The sequence below is a fragment of the Mytilus edulis genome, chromosome 9 (assembly GCF_963676685.1).
Source record: "Mytilus edulis chromosome 9, xbMytEdul2.2, whole genome shotgun sequence".
Lineage (NCBI taxonomy): Eukaryota > Metazoa > Mollusca > Bivalvia > Mytilida > Mytilidae > Mytilus > Mytilus edulis.
Window position 1 is genome coordinate 43,931,444 of NC_092352.1, and position 23,385 is coordinate 43,954,828.

General features: G+C 32.7%; 1 protein-coding gene across 1 annotated transcript in view; it reads left to right on the forward strand.

Moving 5' to 3' along the window:
- The window catches only part of LOC139489979 (NF-kappa-B-activating protein-like), a 53,816-nt gene extending 31,678 nt beyond the window's left edge, over positions 1 to 22,138 (forward strand). Inside the window, exons 6-8 of the mRNA XM_071276831.1 lie at positions 15,844 to 16,110; positions 21,155 to 21,290; positions 21,728 to 22,138. Of these exons, the coding sequence (XP_071132932.1) occupies positions 15,844 to 16,110; positions 21,155 to 21,290; positions 21,728 to 22,138 (814 nt within the window). The remainder of the gene's footprint in view (positions 1 to 15,843; positions 16,111 to 21,154; positions 21,291 to 21,727) is intronic.
- The last annotated feature ends 1,247 nt before the right edge of the window (positions 22,139 to 23,385 follow it).

The following is a 23,385-nucleotide window of genomic DNA, read 5'->3' on the forward strand; positions in this document are numbered from 1 at the left end:
TTTATAGTGTTAATTCATGTATTGTTATTATTGAATTTAATTATTTTTTTATGATATAACAAAAAGTTAAGTAAGGAATTTCAATATTTCATGAATTCTGCATGTTTTTGTTAAAAGCAAAATAATTAATAAAATTAAAATTGAGAAAGGAAATGGTGAATATGTCAAAGCGACAACCACCCGACCATAGAGCAAACAACAGCCGAAGGCAACCAATGGGTCTTCAATGTAGCGAGAATTCCCGCACCCGTAGGTGTCCTTCAGCTGGCCCCTAAAATATGCATAATAGTACAGTGATAATGGACGTCATACTAAACTCCGAATTATACACAAGAAACTAAAATTTAAAATCATACAAGACTAACAAAGGCCAGAGGCTCCTGACTTGGGACAGGCGCAAAATTGCGGCGGGGTTAAACATGTTTATGAGATCTCAACCCTCCCCCTATACCTCTAGCCAATGTAGAAAAGTAAAAGAATAACAATACGCACATTAAAATTCAGTTCAAGAGAAGTCCGAGTCTGATGTCAAAAGATGTAACAAAAGAAAATAAATAAAATGACAATAATACATAAATAACAACAGACTACTAGCAGTTAACTGACATGCCAGCTCCAGACCTCAATTAAACTGATTGAAAGATTATGTCTTCATCATATGAATATCAGGTACAATCCCTCCCGTTGGGGGTTTAGTATCATACTATCATAAAATATATGAGAAGAACATAACCCGTGTCATGCCAACAACTGTTTTATTAGAAATAAATGTGTTTAGTTCCGATGCAAAGACCCTATCAGTGAATCAATGTTAAAGCCAAAATATGCAATCTTTAATGACCTGACAACAGTATCGTAACTATATCCCCTTTTAATAAGTCTATTTAAAGGTTTTGTTAGTTTCTGAGGAGAATAAACCTACATTATTTATTTACATGAATAGTTGAAGAATTTTGAGGGAGTAATTACTTCATACATGTTTAATAAGTCCTGCTCTGTGTTTGAAACTAGTTTATGGTTTTTCTCAGCAAGTAGAAATAATTTTGTAATTACAGTGAAAAAGGTTATTAATAACACTTACTGCTAATTGTGTATTTTTGCTTCCTTCCATTGCCTGAAACAGAAATAAATTATTGTTTATCAAAGAATAATACATGAATAAAGACAAAAAAGAATTCTTTAATTAACTTAAAACAAATATATAAAATATAAATATGTGCACAAATGACATTGTTTGTAAAATGAAAAGATAATGTCATCCTTTAGACTTCTCAATTTAATTTTGTTTAAATCATTAAGATGAAAGTAAGTCTTTTTATAATTGTGCGATTGAGACTTGTTTGGGTAGTCCCCCGATTTGTTTGAAATATGTGAAAGAGCTTGTTAGTTACTCACAGCAGGTTGGAAGTTTCCTCTGGGTACTATGATTTCGTTGACGTTATTTACATAAATTGAAAAAAGAGACATGAATTACTTATATTTATAATCAAACAAATAAAAGATAGTCATTTGCTAATTTGAAATGTTGCTTTTGATTGTTTACACTGTACCTTTCAAGACAATAGTCAATACAAGTATTTTATGAATAAGGTTTCCTTTTTTTTTTTATTGTTTTTATCAATTTATGTTTTCAAAGACAGTAAATTGTCATGGAAACTAGAAAAGGTTGATCAACATTGTAAGTTAAAAATCATTAAATACTTATATCCCTATTCTCCTGAGGAACAAAAGCCTCTTCGATGTCACAAACTGCTTCGTCCTCAGGAGAATTGGCCATGTGTACTTCTGCTATACATGTTGTACTTGAAGTTTATCCTATAACAGAAATAATTTTATTAAATGAAAATCAGAAGCATTAAAATAAGTGTTAAACTGCTTTAAAATTTAAGCAAAAACAACATTTCATAATTTTTTTTATCACTTATAAACATTATAAATACCATTAAAAAAAATCGGTAATACCATCTTAATAAGTCATAAATGATACCAAAGTTAACATATTTCAAATTCTTAGGAGTACATGGTCTGCGCTCAGTTTGGGCAGTGCAAATTGGCAGATACACTGTACTAAAAGATTTTTCTGCAACTATCAAAAATTAATTCAGATAATCCAAAGACTTTTATAAAGAAGATGAATATTGCTTGACTTACCACACGGTTCAAGTGTGTCAACTCCACCCTCTATACCCTCTACTTGGGTTCTAGTTAGAGTCTTTACCCCTGTAACATGCATCGATGGATAAAAAATGATTTACATAACAGGCACATGTATAAAAGTTTCGGTCTTTTAATAGTTAAAAAGTATGTACTAGTTGATGCATTAAAACTGATGTTCATATATTTCTATTTCTGTAGAGCGAATGGTTGAGTATATACATATTTGTAATCTCATTCAATTGCAACATGCAAACATGAAAATATTTGAATTAATGCACATTTTATTTACATTCATCTATTATTGATATGGTCAACGTACTTGAAAATTTGATGAATGTACAAAATGTAAAGAATATTGCTGAAAATAGTAGAGAGTGGAGTCAAGAAATTAATTAATGGTATGTAATGCCTGAAAGTTTATATTTTGTTATTGCTATTACTTGTGTTTGATTCTTCAATTTTTTTTGCAGTCGGCTATAGTTCTTAATTTACAGGTACTGGCTAACTTTTCGACAGCCACTTCATATCTGTCCTAGTTATTCAAAGGAAAAATTCCTTGTCACACAAGGAAATATTATTTTATTTTGTTTATACAAAAAGATATCTTCTTGTGTCATTGTTGACAACTACCTGTTAAAAATAGGTTAGACCTTCATTTTTTAGTTATATTGACTTTATATAGATTAAAAGTGTCTACTATACTTACGTTGGTTTCCCAGGGCTTGAAAGAGCAACCTGGAGGTGGACCTCCTCCAGTAACTCTTGTTGCTGTTACTCTGGTAGCCTCTTTTTTTTGTGACACTTTTTACATCCTGCCATTTTTTTTTTTTGGTAGTCTGCTACAGTTCCAATAACACTGCTGGCATTTACTGCATTAACACTGCACATTATACAAATAATAAATGTAATCAAACTTTTAAGCTTAATAACAAGTCATGTAAATAAAACTTTATTGAATAATAGGCAGGTACAGGAAGCATGTAGTTCTTACCTAATATGCAGTATTAAATTTACCTCACCAAATTACCCCAACACAATTTATAATTGAATCGACCATAACTATAATTTTACCAAATTTTACGCCTTGTATATTCTTTTTAAAATGTATTACTTTCTAATCATACATTGTGATGTATAAATACTGGGTCATGCCAACTTGTATTTGCAGAACAATATGTATCCATCTGATTAATTCAGTTTTTTTTTCAACTGACTTTTATAGTTGGTTCGTATACTGTTACACCATTGTCTCAGGTTAGGGGAGGGTTGGGATCCTGTTAACATATGTAAACCCGCCACATTCTGTATGTATGTGTTTGTCCCGAGTCATGGACTTTTAATTTAGTGGTTGCTGTTTGTTTAAATGTAACATATATTGAGTCTTTTTATTGTCTGTATAAAGAACTTTACTGCATTTTACTATAGTGTTTGTGTCTGTCTGTTGAAGACACCAATTCTTGATGTTACTCAACGGTGATGTTCTATCAGTAATGTAACGGATAAATGTGGGCAATGGGAAGCAAATAGAGTGAATGGTTTCAAAAAGAACGATAGTGTCTGTTGTCTGTAATAGTGCCTGTTGCCTGTCATATGATTCATCTTTTTGAGTGAGGGTAATAAGTAAAGACAAGATTGTATTTTGAGATGCGATGACGGTATCGGCAAACACTTTACGGATATTTTGTGTTTGGAACTTTGATATTTGTATTCACATTGTCATAAAAAAATATCTAAATAAAACAAATCCAGTCTTGCAGTTTTACCTTTCGGCAACCTGTGCCCATGTCTTGGTTTTGTCGTGGACAGTCAGGCTAGGCCCGAACTGTCCTCTAATTACATTTATATTGGCGTTTAGTGTGGCAGAGAGTGCAAGCAGCTCACTCTCTGACCTGACCAGTTAGGCTTCCTTTTTGCTACTTACATATCTTTTTTGTACTTCTTGTTCTTTCGTCTGCTAGTCACGAGCAGAAGTCAGTGTTTTTGTTTACATAGGAAGTCACCGCTGCGCATGCTTCGATGAAACGAAAGTACGTTGCTAAGGTATTTATATCTTAAGAGTGGTCGTAAGATAATACTTTAGATTTAATCGTAAGAGCGGCCCTAAGTGTGGGATTAAAACTTACGATATGCTTCGTGAAATTGTCTTAGGAGTTCACTTAGGAAAGTCTTAAGTATAAAACTTAGGACTTAAACTTACGATGTTTTGTGAAATTGGCACCTGGTCTATAGCTTATGTCATTCCTTTCTGCATGATTAGTTGTTTTTACTGGTTCAATGTCACTTACGTCTGAATCAGATGACTTTGTAGTCTGACTGCCGTTTATTTTCATCTCCATTTATCTCAATAATTTGCTCTGAAAGAGACCCCTTTGGAACCAAACATAATCCTGTTTAACATTGTCAGTTGTTGCATACAGATTAAGGGGTAAAGTGCCTGCTTTGTACTTTTTAGTTTCCTATTTAACGATCTTTTGCTTCATACACTTTCCAAAATCGTTTGCAATTCTGATTTCTGGTTGTTAATTGTATTTGATATTTCTTATTTGGGAACCTCGGTAAGTTCATAAGAGTCATCTAGCTTTCAGATATAGGGTAGTATGAGAGCCCGTGAGTATACTACTATGCTTACCAGGTAACTGACCTCTTCAATCCTTCTTAAACTTATTGGAAAGATACCGAGAATATTGTAACATAGTTTGAGTTACATCTTTAAAATGACTGACATCATGTTAATCTTCAACAGACACAGTCAGCAATGTAAGTGACCGTATTGGATATCTTAAATTGGACATTTGTATGGTCGATTTTAAAGTGCTCCATCACTGATGAAATCATTTCAACAAATGTTACTGATTTTGTTCATGACGATACCCGTCAAGTGTTTGAATTTCATTTGAAAATTACCGAGTATGTTAAACAAGCATTTGAAAATCAAGATGGACGTAAAATTAAATAAACAGAACACGTTAAACGAGGCATCTGTCTTGAACGACTGAACGTCAAATAAAATAGTAAAAACATGGTGAATGTGGAATATAAAACTTCGATTACGTCACACGAAAATAATCCGTTACCACCCTCATTATTCTTTTAAAACTATGGCGAAACTAATTAAAAAGCCTCTGATGTTGAATCGACATAATAATAAACCAACGTCCCGATATTTAGAATCACTAAAGATAGAAAAGTCGACATGCCTATGAAAAAGATGGAAACATTGGGGGGTTTTTTACGAACGTAAAATGCGGCATATTCTGGAAATCAGTACAAAGTAAAATAACAAAAATATCAAACTGAAAGAAAAATTCAAAACAGAAAGTCCTTAATTAAATGATAAAATCAAAAGCTCTAACACATCAAACGATGGATAACAACTGTCATGTTCCTGATTTAATACAGGCATTTTCTTCTTATATGTAAAATGGCGATTTTAACCTGATACTTCGCATAAAATTCCATTATATTGACAACAATGTATGACCAAACAAAGAGACTGGTTAAGTAAAAATGTTTTTAAAAATGTAGAGGTACAGCAGCAGTCACCATTGTGTAATAATCTTAATCAATATAAAAGCAAAGACATAAAGACGAAGCACACAATCAAAATTGAAAGACAAACAAATTACCCGCAATAACATGTAGACGGGATCTACATCTTCATCGTTGAAATGCAAAGGTTGTAAGACCCACCACGCAAGTACTAATTTGGTCATTCAATATGGTGCTCATTTAAAACATATTTACATGTGAAATTAAAATCAAACGTTTGTTGCGTGAATATTCTGTTAAATAAGATGTGAGGCTGTTCTTGAATGCCTCTGCATCTTCTATATATAACAGTTTTATTGGTAGGGTATTCCAGTCTTTGATGGTACGTGAAAAGAAGCTGTATTTGAAGGTGTTTGTTGAAGTTTGAAGGTTTCTAAATTTACTTCTCGATGTTATTACCGTGTTGTCCTGCTTTGTTATACATAATCACAAATACAAGAACACTATAGCATATAATTAAGATCATTATCAACGGCTGTACCTGTAATATGTACATCAGGTAGGAGGCCTTGTTTTTGAGAAATCCCGACACACCCATGAGGTGTTTTCTACAGTAAGAAAAACCTTTAAATATGCATTATTTGACTAATATAGTGTTGAAAAAAATTTGTTTTTTACAATTAAGCAGAATTTTTAATCCTATTTTGCCGATTAGTAAAGTGGAAGATTATGCTCTAGTGGTTTTGGTTATAACCACGCCTAATAAAGGCAACAGTAGTATACCGCTGTTCAAAACTCGTAAATCCATGGACTAAAAACAAAATCGGGGTAACAAACTAAAACTGAGGGAAACGCATTAGATATAAGACAAATATAACATCAAAACCAAATACATGAATATGGGATAGATAAGTACCGTGACACGTCTTATAGTAATGTGAATTCACACTCAAATATAAGAGAAAACAAACGACACAACGTTATAATGTAACACACACAGAAACGAACTATATAACAATGGCCATATTCCTGACTTGGTACAGGACATTTTTAAAGGGAAAAATCTAAATAAGAATGTTTTTGCAAATAAGGTGAAAAATTTACTAAAATAAAAACTCGCTAATTCAGTTATTAAAGTGTAACCATTGTCCAGTTATATTAAAAGAAAATCCGCATTACAACCATGGATGAAATCAGATTTTTTTAGAGTGGGCCCTATTTTTCTTACGCAAAGGTTCTATTCTCAAGGAAGCAAAGAAAAAGAAAGTGATATTCTAAGTCAAAATCGAGGTATAATGATTTGGAAATTACCCGTCATCAATTTAGACATGGTCAACTTGAGACAGCAGACCAAGATTTAGGAATCAGTGCCAAAAAAATCAGTCAATTAATATAAATTGGGTTATAATGCTTGCAATAGTTGGCAAGTCGAGCGCCGTTTACGTCCGACATCAGATAATTTCGGAATTTTCCGAAACTGTTTGCAAAAGGTTTTGCTACACATGGACAAAACAGAACTGTCCACGTCGTTACAATATTTCATTGCAGAGGCTAAAAAAAAGACTGAGGTAAATATCTGTCGAACAGTATTTATTACCTGTTTTCCTCAGTACAGGGATATATTCGTCATCAGAAATCATCTAGTATAAACTTCTTCACGGATCCTGAATTTCATCGGGCTAGACCAGTGTGAGAAGCTGTCTTGGCCACTGAAGGTCTCAGCGCAAACACGTTCAAGCAAGCTGATGTGATATCTGTAGATGACGAAACGTTATAATATGATCAGGGTATCCTTGGGGTGGACAATCCCCAACAACTTCTAGACATAATCCGCAAATAACTGGCCCGTTTCAAGATCAGGGTGCTAAATTAAGATATCTGTTGTACAAAGAGGATGTTTCAAAAGCTTACGCAGGTGGCCTTAAGCACAGCAAAGTTGTTCCAAAATGTGTTCGAGCATTTGAAAACTCAAAAAACGGAAATGCATGTATTATTACAGTATTTGAAAAGTAAAAGTCACTTTGGTAAGTAGTTTATTATTTACAAATGATGTTATATAATAGGGGTGCTTACATTGAACGCGTAAACGCAGATTATTTATCAACGCTTACACAAAATGTTATTCCGTGTACGTTAAAATGATAATTGAAGAGGGGCGAAAGATAACATGGGATCATTCAAACTCATAGATCGAAAATAAACTGCCAACGTCAGTAGTATCTCACTCACAAATTTAAAACATAAAGCCCTCAGTGTACCGATTGCTTTATATAGGTAAAGATAATGTGAAAATTGAATCATGCAAAGAATATACATCGTATAGAACTTTTAATTAAAAAGAAAAAAAGGTTGCAGTAAAATGAGAAAATCGTCTAAATGTACATGTTACATATGAAAAAAACTACATAACTGACAACTATTAATGGTTGCATTAAATTTTCAAATACGAACCCAAAGTATGTCATACAGTTTTCCTTCGACGTTACGCACGGAACTGGTGACACTCAAGGAAAAATACCGTGTCATAAGCAACAATTGGTCACTATATTGTCGTTGCTACTAGAAAACATATAAATTTTACATCAAAATAAAGCTGAATGTCTTGGGAATTTATTGTAAGTCTTAAATGACATTTTAATACAAGTGTATGTGAATATTACCGAACACGATTTTATAAATATCGTCATTTTTCTCGTGTCCCGCGTTACAAATAGATGCCGATATTTGGGCAAAATGTGCTAAAGATTGGTGATTTTTTCACCAAAAGTCACCATTTTCGGGCAGCGCAACGTTCAACGTCATAACATTGTGACATCAAAAAATTTGAACACAACCAGTTCTAGAAGCGAAGCAATGGGCCCCTGAATGAGATATTAAAAAGTGTCCCACAAGCAGGGAAATATTTAAGCCGAACTTACGGACTTGATTTTTATGAACAGAATACTGGTATCATTATTTTGTACAAAGACTCGCCTTTCAAATCATTTTCTAAAACTGAGGGAAACGCATTAAATATAAGAGAACAACGACACAACAATACAATGTAACACACACAGAAACGGACTAAGCATTGGACAAAATCCTATGAAAATAACAAATATAACATCAAAACCAAATACATGAATTTGGGATAGATAAGTACCGTGACACGTCTTAAATATATATGTGAATTCACACTCAAATATAAGAGAAAACAAACGACACAACGTTATAATGTTAACACACACAGAAACGAACTATAATATAACAATGGCCATATTCCTGACTTGGTACAGGACATTTTTAATGAAAAAAATCTAAATTAGGATGTTTATGCAAATAAGGTGAATAACTTTACTAAAATAAAACTTGCTAATTAAGTTATAAAAGTGTAACCATTGTCAAGTTATATTAAAAGAAAATCCGCATTACAACCATGGATGAAATCAGATTTTTTTTAGTGGGCCCCTATTTTTCTTACGCAAAGGTTGTATTCTTAAGGAGGCAAAGAAAAAGAAAGTGATATTCTAAGTTAAAATCGAGGTATAATGATTTGGAAATTACCCGTCATCAATTTAGACATGGTTAACCGGAGACAGCAGACTAAGATTTAGGAATCAGTGCCAAAAAATTCGGTCAATTAATATAAATTGGATTATAATGCTTTCAATAGTTGGCAGGTCGAGCTCAGTTTACGTCCGATATCAGATAATTTCGGAATTTTCCGAAACTGTTTGCAAAAGGATTTGCTACACATGGACAAAACAGAACTGTCCACTTCGTTACAATATTTCATTGCAGAGGCCAAAAAAGGACTGAGGGAGATATCTGTCGAACAGTATTTATTACCTGTTTTCCTCAGTACAGGGATATATTCGTCATCAGAAATCATCTAGTATAAACTCCTTCACGGATCCTGAATTTTCATCGGGCAAATACGTTCAAGCAGGCTGGTGTGATATGATAAGGGTATCCTTGGCGTGGACAATCCCAAACAACTTCTAGACATAATCCGCAAATAACTGGCCCGTTTCAAGATCAGGGTGCTAAATCAAGATATCTGTTGTACAAAGAGGATGTTTCAAAAGCCTACGCAGTTGGCCTTAAGCACAGAAAAGTTGTTCCAAAATGTGTTCGAGCATTTGAAAACCTAGAAAACGGAAATGCATGTATTATTACAATATTTGAAAAGTACAAGGCACTTTGGTAAGTAGTTTATTATTTACAAATGACTTTATATAATGGAAGGGGGGGGGGGGCTTACATTGAACGCGTAAACGCAGATTATTTATCAACGCTTACCGTGTACTTTAAAATGATAATTGAAGAGGGGCGAAAGATAACAAAGGGACATTCAAACTATGTAAACTTAACTGCCAACGTCAGTAGTATCTCTCTTCCACAAATTTAAAACATGATGCCCTCAGTGTACCGATTTCCTTATACATGTATAGGAAAAGATAATGAGAAAATGTGAAAATTAAATCGTGCAAAGAATGTACAACGTATAGAACTTTTAATTAAAACTTTAAAAAAAAAAAAAAGGCAGCAGTAAAATGAGAAAATCGTCTAATGTACATGTAACATATGAAAACAAAAACAGACATCCAAAGGTTGCATTAAATTTTCCAATACGAATCCACAGTATGTCATACAGTTTTCCTTACGCACGGAACTGGTGACACTCGAGAAAAAATACCGTGTCACAAGCAACAATTGGTCACTGTATTGTCGTTGCTAATAGAAAATATATAAATTTTACATCAAAATAAAGCTGAATGTCTTGGGAATTTATTTTAAGTCTTAAATGACATTTTAATACAAGTGTATGTGATTAAACCGAACACGATTTTATAAATAACGTCATTTTTCTCGTGTCCCATGTTACAAAATATGCCGATATTTGGACAAAATGTGCTGAAGATTGGTGATTTTTTTCACCAAAAGTCACCATTTTCGGGCAGCGGAACGTTCAACGTCATAGCATTGTGACGTCAAAAAATTTGAACACAACCAGTTCTAGAAGCGAAGCAATGGGCCCCTGAATGAGATATTAAAAAGTGTCCCACAAGCAGGGAAATATTTTAGCCGAACTCACGGACTTGATTTTTATTAACAGAATACTGGTAAGTTATTCAATATTGGTATAACTATTTTGTACAAAGACTCGCCGTTTAAATAATTTGTCTTTTCTTTGTCGTTACGTCGGTTTACACAGGTCGGATTTTTTCTCATGTCCAAGAATTTGCCATAAGTACAGTTTTCACACATTTTCCGGCACTAATCCGTCGAATGAGATTGAATTAATTTGTTTTATTGAATATTTCCTTAATTCTATTTACCGCTAAAGTACAAACCTTTCTTCGCATTTTGAGCCTTGAAACATGACAATGCGCCCAGGTTTGCACAAATTACAAACAAAACCGCATGTCCAATAAAATGTCACATACATGGAACTCCGTTTTTGAAGGTTACACGTAACGTTACAGACGTTTTTTGTTGTTGATAATTGTAAAAATGATTAATGTATGCATTATATGGCCTTTCGAGGGCCCCTGATTTGAATAAATAAATTAGTCTATTCAGAAGCAAGAAAGAAATTAGCTCCTAATTATTTGAAGATTACATTATCTGTGAAAATCAATCGGATAATATTAAACTATTCAAGATTATCTGCAAGTGTTTGTATTTGTATTTATTTTTTGTCATCGTAAATCTGTCCTATTGTATCTAAAATAAATTATACTAGAACACACCCGCTAAATCGCGGGCATTCAGAGCGTAGTTTAAAGTATGTAAAGTGTTGTTGGAAGAATTTTGTGAAATATTAAAATTGAGAATGGAAATGGGGAATGTGTCAAAGAGACAACAACCCGCCCAAATAAAAAACAACAGCAGAGGGTCACCAACAGGTCTTCAATGTAGCGAGAAATTCCCGCACCCGGAGGCGTCCTTCAGCTGGCCCCTAAACAAATATATACTAGTCCAGTGATAATGAACGCCATACTAATTTCCAAATTGTACACAAGAAACTAAAATTAAAATAATACAAGACTAACAAAGGCCAGAGGCTCCTGACTTGGGACAGGCGCAAAAATGCGGCGGGGTTAAACATGTTTGTGAGATCTCAACCCTCCCCCTATACCTCTAACCAATGTAGTAAAGTAAACGCATAACAATACGCACATTAAAATTCAGTTCAAGAGAAATCCGAGTCTGATGTCAGAAGATGTAACCAAAGAAAATAAACAAAATGACAATAATACATAAATAACAACAGACTACTAGCAGTTAACTGACATGCCAGCTCCAGACTTCAACTAAACTGACTGAAAGATTATGATTTCATCATATGAACATCAGGCACAATCCTTCCCGTTAGGGGTTTAGTATCATACCATCATAACATATATGAGAAGAACATAACCCGTGTCATGCCAACAACTGTTTTTAGAATAAATGTGTTTAGTTCCGATGCAAAGACCTTATCAATGACTCAATATTAACGCCAAAATATGCAATCTTTAATGACTTGACAACAGTATCGTAATTATATTCCTTCTTAATAAGTCTATTCAAAGGTTTTGTAAGTTTCTGAGGTGAATACTGACACCTTTGTGCTTTATAAAGAATATTACCATAAAAAATTGGATGTGAAATACCTGAACGTATTAAAAGTCTGCATGTTGAGCTATATTTACGAATAATGTCTTTATACCGATGATAAAATTTAGTAAAAGTTTTGACTAGTTTGTGATATCGAAAACCCTGGTGTAATAATTTTTCAGTAATACATAAATTTCTCTCGTTAAAATCTAAAACATTGTTACATACACGAGCGAATCGTACAAGTTGAGATATATAAACACCGTAAGATGGTGACAAGGGAACGTCACCATCTAAAAACGGATAATTAACGATAGGAAATGAAAAATCATCCCTTTTATCATAAATTTTAGTATTCAGCTTTCCATTAGTGATATAGATATCAAGATCGAGAAAAGGGCAGTGGTCATTGTTAGTATTAGCTTTATTTAAAGTAAGTTCAACAGGATAAATTTCATTAATATACATACTGAAGTCGTCATTATTGAGAGCCAAAATATCATCCAAATATCTAAAAGTATTATTAAATTTGTTTATCAGATGTTGTTTCGATGGGTCTTTGCTTATTTTTGTCATAAATTGTAACTCATAACAATACAAAAACAGGTCCGCAATAAGTGGTGCACAGTTAGTCCCCATTGGAATTCCGATAATCTGACGATATACGGAATCCCCAAAGCGAACAAAAATGTTATCTAGTAAAAATTCAAGGGCATATATAGTATCAAAGCATGTCCAATTAATATAGTTTTTTTGTTTATTGCTACTAAAAAATGACCTAAAAGAGTTTGAACATATATATTCACATTCTGATTTTTTGAATGCCCATTTAATTAGGTGTGTGAATTTTTTCTTAATGAGAATGTGAGGCAATGTGGTATACAGGGTAGAAAAATCAAAACTTTGAACAGATTCAAAATCACCAATATAAGCATGCAATTTATCAAGTACTTCCAACGAGTTCTTGACACTCCAAAAGTAATTTATTCCACTATTTTCGAAGGCCTTATTTGAACAATTTATTATCAGGTTTTTAATTGTACCAAGTGTGCTGGTAAGAAGAATAGACAGTTTAGTAGTTGAACAATGGCTTGAAGACGAAATAAATCTATATTTGTAAGGGGTTTTGTGTAGCTTCGGAAGCCAATACATAGTTGGGACTTTCATTGTATTTGGCTCTGCTTGTAAAGCGGTGCCTAAAAGTTTATGTTTGTTACAGATTTCGTTTTCTGAAAATGGAGTCAGTTGGAATGTTGGTGAATTGGTGATTTCCTTTTTCAGAACCTCAATGTAAAATTTATGTCAAACAATAATAATATTTTTAGCAGCTTTATCTGCCGGGACAAAAACAAATTCCTTGGCTAGCTCTTTTAGTTTATGTTTGATACGAAAAATAGGTTTATTGTTGTAAGGGTTTATAGTAAAATGTTCTTTAAAATGTTGAATACGTATATCAACTATCTTCATTACTGAATTAAAAAAAGAGTCCAAAGATTTTTTGTCAGCTTTTTCTCGTTTTATCCATTTCATACAGTAAGTATGGAGTGAGTCGTGGATGATATTACGACACTCATTCCAATTAATAATTGACGGGGGACGATATTTAGGTCCTTTACTGAGGAATGATTTTAACTCTCGGTCTTGAACGATGTTAAGATCTCCTGTTATAACATGGGAAATGGGGCCATAAATATATTCGGAATTACTGCAATTACATGAAGTAGGTGTATTTTCACTGATATTAACATCTTTACACAATTGACTATAATTAAACACAAATTTCCGGGTAGATTTCTTGTAAATATAACAAATAAGAGGTAGCTCAGTATTGTCAAAATATCCAGGAATTTGTTCTTTAACAGAATGGTCGTTAAATATACCAGCAATATTTACAAAATCAAAGCCTTTATTGACATACTTAATTTTAATAAAATGTTTTTTATGATCTTCAGGGCGATCAATTTTGGGAAATAATTTAGAATAACAATATGCCATAATAATTTGAACAATTTCATACTTAGGACTGCTATATGAAATTGTGTTGCAATCCTCCAAAATTTTATTTAACTTATTAACCGGTAACGAACAGAGTTTTGTTAACAGATAATGTCTGCCGTTGTTTTTTGAAATAGAAATTAGGTCCGAAATATTGGTATGATTGGCCCGAAATCTTCTTTGATTGCGATTTGTTCTACGACCGTGAGAACGTTTTTTACGAACAGTTTTAGAAACTATATCCAAAATGTTAACGGAATTGGTTCTAGATATATTACCAATTCCCATGATATTATCATTTAGACCGAGAGGGTAAACTGTCTGTAATTTTTTAATCCAATTTAATTCAATTATTTTCCGTGATCGTACAAACTTTGAATTGAATGACTGGAGAATTTCAGCAAAATTATCATAAATCATAGGTTATTGGGGACAGGAAATTTTTTTTTAATCCCTCCTCCTTTATTTCCAAAATTCCCAATGTGTGGTTTTCTATCAATTTCAATATGAATATACATTTAGTATGTTATGAACATTTAAGTAAGGAGCCTGTACTTCAGTGGTTGTCGTTTGTTTATGCGTTACATATTTGTTTTTCGTTCATTGTTTGTACATAAATAAGGCCGCTAGTTTTCTCGTTTGAATTGTTTTACATTTTCTTTTCGGTGCCTTTTAAAGCTGAGTATGCGGTATGGTCTTTGCTCGTTGTTGAAGGCCGTACGATGACCTATAGTTGTTAATTTCTGTGTCATTTTGGTCTCTTGTGGAGAGTTGTCAACATGGCAATCATACCACATCTTCTTTTTTTTGTAATCAATGAATTTTGTAAAAGATTTAATGACTGGAGAATTTCAGAAAAGGTATCAAAAGTGCACATGAATAATTTTAGCGCTTATCTGTATATTATGAACATTCACTATATAAATAAAGTGTATTTTCTTTCAATTCTAAGTTTTCTAATCGATCCATGGTGGTCATTGATATACAGACCCTCTCTATTTAATAAACTCTGTGACCGCCGTGGATAGTAACTTGAAAATGATAGCAGATAGAATTCTGAAAATACACTTTTATGTTCAAAGTAAACAGAAAAACGCAAACCGGAAGTATAATCTGACTTAAAATTTTGTCCAATGACGGGACAATATCCGGATGCCCTTTTTCTCGATTTTCTCCCAAAATAACTCAATCTGAATAATCATATGAATGGATGACAAATGCGACTATGCACTGTACCTATAGGACACAGAGTCGTGTTGATTAATTAATTGTGGAAAGAAGAGAAGCGACACCCAAAATGAGGTCTTCTCGTTTAATAGTATAGATGACGGGACAATATCCGGATGCCCTTTTTCTCGATTTTCTCCCAAAATAACTCAATCTGAATAATCATATGAATGGATGACAAATGCGACTATACACTGTACCTATAGGACACAGAGGCGTGTTGATTAATTTATTGTGGAAAGAAGAGAAGCGACACCCAAAATGAGATCTTCTCGTTTAATAGTATAGATAATAAAACTTTCATGTCATCTAAGGAAGGACTTGAACGATACGTATCAAACAAGAAAAACTTCAAAAGCGACGAGAACAAAGGCTTGAATCTTATTACAGAAATAGAAATCTAAAGGAAAACGAGTATGCTTTATCAGATGATGAAGTACGCCAAAGACAACATAGAGAGAAACAAAAGAAAGAACAAATGAGACAGGTCAAAGAAACGGAGAGAAAACGGAAATATAGAAAGAGAAAACGTGAAGAAAATATCAATGATCAAAGGCAAAACGAGGATTTAAATATGCGAAATAATTTCCAGAATAGAACAGAAAAACATCGCGCATTGAAGAAACTGAAACTGGCCCTACCAAAGACCCCAGACAGGTGGGTGACAACCATGGTCGCATACTTGCAAAATTCGAACTCGCCGACTGTGAGAAAACTGCAATCGTCTGAAGTGATTTCTTCGCCGGAGGAAAAAGAATAGTAAATGACACTAGTAAGAGTAGTAAATTTACTGTCCACTCATTCATCACTAATGTAAAAGTAAATTTACTGGAGTATCTAGTAGCTTCTTACTAACATGATTAGTTAGGATTACTAACAAGAAAAGTTCTCATTATTCCTTCAAAAAATCTTCAGCCTCTTTTCGTTTTTTTTCATCTTCTGAAATAATTCCCTGAGCCAACTGATACCAACGTTTGACATCATGCCCTATCTTATTTGTTTGGCTTAATAAATATTTTGATATGAGCGTCACTGATGAGTCTTATGTAGACGAAACGCGCGTCTGGGCGTACTAAATTACAATCCTGGTACCTTTGATAACTATTAAGTGCGTAGCTAGGAGATTTTAGGTCCTCCTCATCTGCACATGATGGTATAAAGCATCTCAATGCAGCCTTTACAACTAACTCAAAATTGCCTGGTTCCAAGAACTCATCTAATGATTTTTTGGGATTTATCTAAATGCCTCAAGGCCAATAACAGTCGCGCTGCTAACCTCATGACTGAGCTGGTATAGTATTTCATCATTATTTCATTTCCCTTATTGCGTAGCATCCATTGGTTACCTAGGTTTATTATAAGTATTCATTCTTTGTATTTAAGTACACATCACTACGGTTACTAGTATGATAATACTTATTTTGTAATATGCTTTCCTAGTTGATGAGCAAATTTCACTTGGATAACTTGCACGCAGCACTAAGGAAAATAGTAGTAATACTAGTGCAAATAGCGATCTTTGGCAATCATACCACATCTTCTTTTTTCATTTGAAATGTCCACACATAATAATGTCATTCACTACATAAGGAGTATATTTACAATTCCATTTATGTAACTTTACTTTTAATGATTATGACACTGTCTATTTGACTTAAATTATTTTCCCAATATATACAGACTAGAACATAAAATGAAAGCATGCAGGGTAGTTGTTTGCAAGATATCAAAATCAAACCAGAAAAGACTTTAACTCTGACAGTGTATGTGTACATATATATATATGTATAAAGAGTACTTTTGCCTCATTGGCACTCATACCACATCTTGTTATATCTATTTCCTTAATATACTCTTTTAATGAAATAGTATTGATATCTCCAAAAAAGAATTTAATTTCTTATGAAAGATATGCATATATATTTACTAATTAACAATGATTCCAGTAAATAATTAAAATGTTTTAACAAATTAAAAAAAGATATTATGACACTAACCAATTATACAACAATTATTAAAGCAAAGGTATATACATGTATGTACACTACTTTTGTCTCATTGAAAATTAATGAAGCCTTCACATGTTTTTTATGCCCCACCTACGATAGTAGAGGGGCATTATGTTTTCTAGTCTGTGCGTCTGTCCTGCCGTCTGTCCGTCCGTTCGTTCAAGTTAAAGTTTTTGGTCAAGGTAGTTTTTGATGAAGTTGAAGTCCAATCAACTTCAAAATTAGTAATGTTCCCTATGATATGATCTTTCTAATTTAATTGCCAATTTAGACTTTTTACCCCAATTGCACTATTTAATATGGTGGTCAACATTATGGCATAGTTCCATCAATATTGTTCAAGCCAATTCTGAGAAATAGAATGGACAAAAAAGTGTGGAAGAATAAATATAATAATAATAATAATAAGACAAAAACAACGGAACAATAACAATATGTCACCCCAACTCCGTTGAGGGTGCCATAATAAGAAATGGGACAAAAACAATAAGTCGCCAAAAACTCCGTTTTGGTGACTTAATAAGAAACGGGACAAAAACATAAAGTCTTGATAATAGAATTCAGGTATTTTCAATAGTGTAAACTACATGTACAAAATTATGTCATAAGAGTTCCTTTGTATTGCATCCTGTTACATGTGTTACATGACTAGGTTATTATATTTGAATTGACATGTTGCCCTACATATATATATGCAAGCATATATACAAAAAGAGATGTTAGATATTTCAACTACTTATTAAGTACAAAAGCATTAAAATATAAAGACGTTGTTGTATTTCATGAAAAGAGGAACAACACAAGAGTTCACATATGCCATGTCTTTTGTCTTAAATACTGCGAAATTTCTAAAAAATGTTTTAATTAAATCGCATGTCCAAGGTTTGCCTTTACCAATTGTTTTTATTTTTCATTAAGAAATCATGGCAGTTTTTTTTTGTGTAAACAACATAAATAATATAAGTTATAGGAGTTGCTATTATTTGTATCATGTCACGTGTTCATCAATAGTAAGTAGAGGTATACCACATTTATTATTTACCTCCCAAATAAAATTTTACATTAATATTTACTAAGTCTGTGTTACTAAAGCTTTATCAACAGTTAGACTTACATTCGTACAAATATATATGTTTAACATTTCAAGGGTTCACATATGTCAAGTCTTTTGTCTAAAGTACTGTGAAGTTTCTAAAAATGAAGCGGACTAATTGATTTTCAATTAAATTGCATGTCCAAGGTTTGCCTTTTACAATTGTTTCTTTTTATTAAGAATTCATAAATAATATAAGTTATAGCGGTTGCTATTATTTGTATCATGTCACATGTTCATCAATAGCGAGTAGAGGTATACCACATATATTATTCACCCCCCAAATAAAAATTTAACATTAATATTTACTAAGTCTGTGTAACTAAAGCTTTATCAACAGTTAAAATGACATTCTACAAATTTTTGATGTTTTACTTGTCAAGAGTTCACTAACATTGAATCCATGTCTCAATATGTGGTTAACATCCAGCCTTGTTTAAATATAACGATACAAAAACATAAGAGAGCTTTATAATTAAGTCTTGTAACATACGATAGCTTAAAAAAGGGATAATAATCAAATGCACTTTTGAGAAATTAAAACAAAGCCATCATTTAAAAGTTTTATCACAAACGTTCACTTTAATTGCATCCTGTCACATCAAGTAATAAATAATTTAAATTGAAGTTAAATAAGCCAATTTAAAAAAAAGTAATTTATTCATAAAATTATTCATTTACTATAAAAAGTAAGTATTTAAATTTAAAGATGTTACTGCAATTTATGAAAATAGGAGAGTTCATATTTATGTGTTTTATCAGACATATTATCTATACAGTAAAGTTTTAGAAATTAAATTGAGTAATTTAACTTTGATTAAAACTTGTCAAGTGCTTTTTAGAAGAAAACAATAATGACGTTTACAGTGTAAACAACATTATAACCATGATTACAGAAATGTATATGAGTCTTTATTCATAGCATCCTGTCACAAGATTTTCAATAGTAAGTGGATGTATACATTGACTATTTTAACCCCAAAATAACTGTGGAACTTTTGTATTAACCCTGTTTTACTTGAACTTAAACAACTTTTTTTTTCAAATTTGAGTGTTTTAAAATTTAAGTAACATACATGACATATACATGTTAAGCATGACAAAGAGTTCTCAGATGTTGCATCCATTTCTCAGTAATTGTAAAAGTTCATATCAAAAAGTTGTAACATTTTTTAATAAAGTTTCATCTTTAACTTTTTGTCAATTAATTTAAAACAAAGCAATTATCATACATTTTAAGCATCATTGAATAATTCTAGGAGTTTTCACTTATTTTGCGTCTTGTCACCTAAATAGATGAATTCTTTATGTTTAATTTTCTTTAAATAAAAGTACGAAAAATCCTGTAGGAGGATATTTTGACTTGCATGTGTATATATTTTTAACAGCTCTTTAAGTATATGTATGGGTTACTACATTCTATAAAAAGCACACAAAGAGTTCACATTTCTTGCATCCATGTCTCAGTATCTTTGGTCAGATTTTCAATTTTAATGAGAAGGTTCTTTCTTTCAATTCTGAGGATAAAATTTAGGTCAAACTTTATGTCCCAGTTTTGAATTATTTTTTGTTTGTTTTGTATAGTGGACTGTACAAAATTAGCCTAAAGAAAACAGGAGTTGATGTCAGGTGTATCCTACATTTGTGATATTTATGCCACCGTGAAAGTATTATCATTGGTCTTTCGTCTGTCTGTCCTTCTGTCCGTCCCCGTTTTTCATTTCTGTACTTTAACTTTAAGTTTGACTTATCATGAAACTCATATGCAATGCTTAGAACGAGAACACTGACACAGTTCTAATAGTGGTAGTGAGTAATTCACTGTTGTAGAGATATCCCTTCAAAACTTGGAAAATATAAAAAAAGAAGATGCGGTATGATTGCCAATGAGACAACTATCCACAAAAGACCAAAATGACATAGACATTAACAACTATAGGTCACCGTACGGCCTTCAACAATGAGCAAAGCCCATACCGCATAGTCAGCTATAAAAGGCCCCAAGAAGACAATGTAAAACAATTCAAAGAAGAAAACTAACGGCCTTATTTATGTAAAAAAATTAATGAAAAACAAATATGTAACACATAAACAAACGACAATCACTGAATTACAGGAAAATGCATTTTCTTCTGTTTCCATACCCTAGGTTAAGTTTGCATCATAATCATTTAAAGAGCGTCACTGATAAGTCTTGTAGACAAAATGTGTGTCTGACGTACACAATTATAATCCTGGTACATTTGTTACATCCAAATTTAATTGAAACTCGTACACAATGCTAGGAACTTAAATATGTGGACAGAGATGTATTTAACATTCTTAGTTATGCCCCTTTATAACTTGGGAAAACCTTCTCCTTTTTTCTGAAACAATAGCATAGCATCACAACATACAAGCCTATTTTGTATTGTGGTATACAAATGTCTGTCTGTCGGTTCCTCCGTGTTAACATGTCATGCCATAACTTGAGAACCTCTTATTCGAATTTCTTTAAACTTCAAATGATTGTTTTGTATGATGGTCTAAAGGTCTGTTATTTGTATGATCTTTTACAGAATTCATGAACTATGGAAAAGGAAAAAAGATACCCTTTTAGAGACAAACCATTGGTTAGCTTAGATGACAGTCCAGATTATGACTCAGAAAATGACTATGAATTGAATAAACCTGAGGCCAGAAAAAGAGGCAAATCAGCCTTATTGCTATTGGAAGAAGAATTAAGAAATGATTTGGTAGAAGAAAAAACGTGTAAAATATAGAATAAATCTACAATCAAAAGCACCTGAAGAGAAAGAGAGAATGAAAGAAATGAATAGGCTGCGACAAAGGCGTTATAGAAGTAAAAATGAAATTAACAAAAAAAAACAGACATCAAATTGAAGATATGAGACGTAAATGGACAGATGACAAAAGAAGATACATTTGTACTTAGCTAATTTGACAGAAGATAAAAATCAGGACAGAAAAAGAAAGACGATTAGCATACGCAAAGAACAAGCTTCAAAGTGGGAAACTGCCCCGAACAGCTGCAACAGTAGCTAATGTGGTGGCAATACCACCGTCACCTCAAAAATTTGCAACATCAATTTAAAATATTATTACAAACAACTCCTCAAAAGAGGAAAGCCTTAACTGAAAAAGGTGTTAACTTTCGTTTTTTTAAATGCAGAGAACTATGCAAAATGAAATTATTGATCAACGTATTGAGAAAAAAATATTAAAACTTACAAAAGGGAAACGAGAAAACGATAGGAAGAATGTAAAAGCCTTAGTTCAAACAAAAGATGTCTATGAACCAGATGATACAATTAATAGTCTATCTCTACGTCAACGTTTCAGTATGAATTATAAGACATGGACTAAGTATTGTAAAAAAGACAAACAACAAAACAGAAAAAGGAGAAGTGATGCATACAGTAATGAAGAAAAGACAAATGTTGAATCTTTTTATGAACGTCATTCTACTCCTCTTGGTCAAAAGCAAACAATTGACAAAAATGAAAAGCAGATAATGATTTTGATAACCACTACATCAAACTCTTTAAAGAGTACAGCAGCCCCACTGAAAAAATGTTTCTAAGTACATTCCGAAAAATACGACCAAAAAACGTTATGACTGTGGACAAACACAAGTTTAACTCATGTCTTTGTGACACTTGTCTTAACATATCAAATAAAGTGCATGCTCTATTTGTAAGAGGAAAAGATCTGAATTTGGCCAAAGATAAATATGAAGCATCTTCGGCAACCTTGTGTGAAAAACAAGAAGGAAAAAAATTTCACCAGGCTGATTGAATTGATAGAAAATGTGTGTCCTGTGGGCAAGCAGTCTTTTTCAGATGTACAACTCACTGATTGAAAAGAAAGGAGATGAAGTAGTTAATTGGAAAGTATGGGAAACTAAAAATAACAGTATCAAAACAATCAACAATATCAAAAAAGGTTCTTGTCAGAAAAGAAGGAAATATTAATGAACTTGTAGAAAAATTAGTCGGTGATATACAGAAATTTCCAGAGCATTTACTCAATGCCAACTATCAAATTCAACAGTACCATGAGCTGAAATCAATTTGCCAACTAATTGGGTGGTCAGTGTTGAAGATTTTGCTGATAATTGGCGTTCCGTCTGCCAGGATGAAATTCAGTCGGCTCACTACACATACCAACAAGCAACATTATTGACAAAAGTAGCAACATACAAGTGCCCCACATGCTCTGATAATATTACGGAGAGTGTAGTTTTCATTTCAGCTGACTTAAAACATGATGCACATTTTGTGAAAAAATGTCATGTAATTTATGGTGATTATCTTGAGCAAATCATTTCTGTTCAAAATCATGTTAGCGATGGATGTGCAGCTCAATTCAAGTCGCAGTTGGACGGCAAACGCCTGAATCTGACAGATAAAGGTCAACTTGTCGACACAAAAAGGACCCGTATGTAAAATGTTTACGCCCACAAACAGCGCCCCCTATAAATTTTTCTACAGCATCTTTGAGAACGTCCCGTTCTGTAGTAAATTAAAACATTAAATTAACTAAAACATAGAAAAATAAGTGTAAAAAACCAATTGAAAGATATATTTGCAGATGACTGGTTATGCATGATACGCTGGCAATGTGCGCAATGTCCTTTAATCCAAGATTGAAAATTAGTTTGTTTCCTACGTCAAAATGGCTGATTTCAATGTTTACATTTTTTCCTCTATTTATAATCTGACACAATTTCGTATCCAATCATTTATTAGCAATTTTATTATTGATCTTTGAAGATCATCCAATCACATTTACCGTTAGAAAGTGGCTACACGTTACCAGCCATCGTTA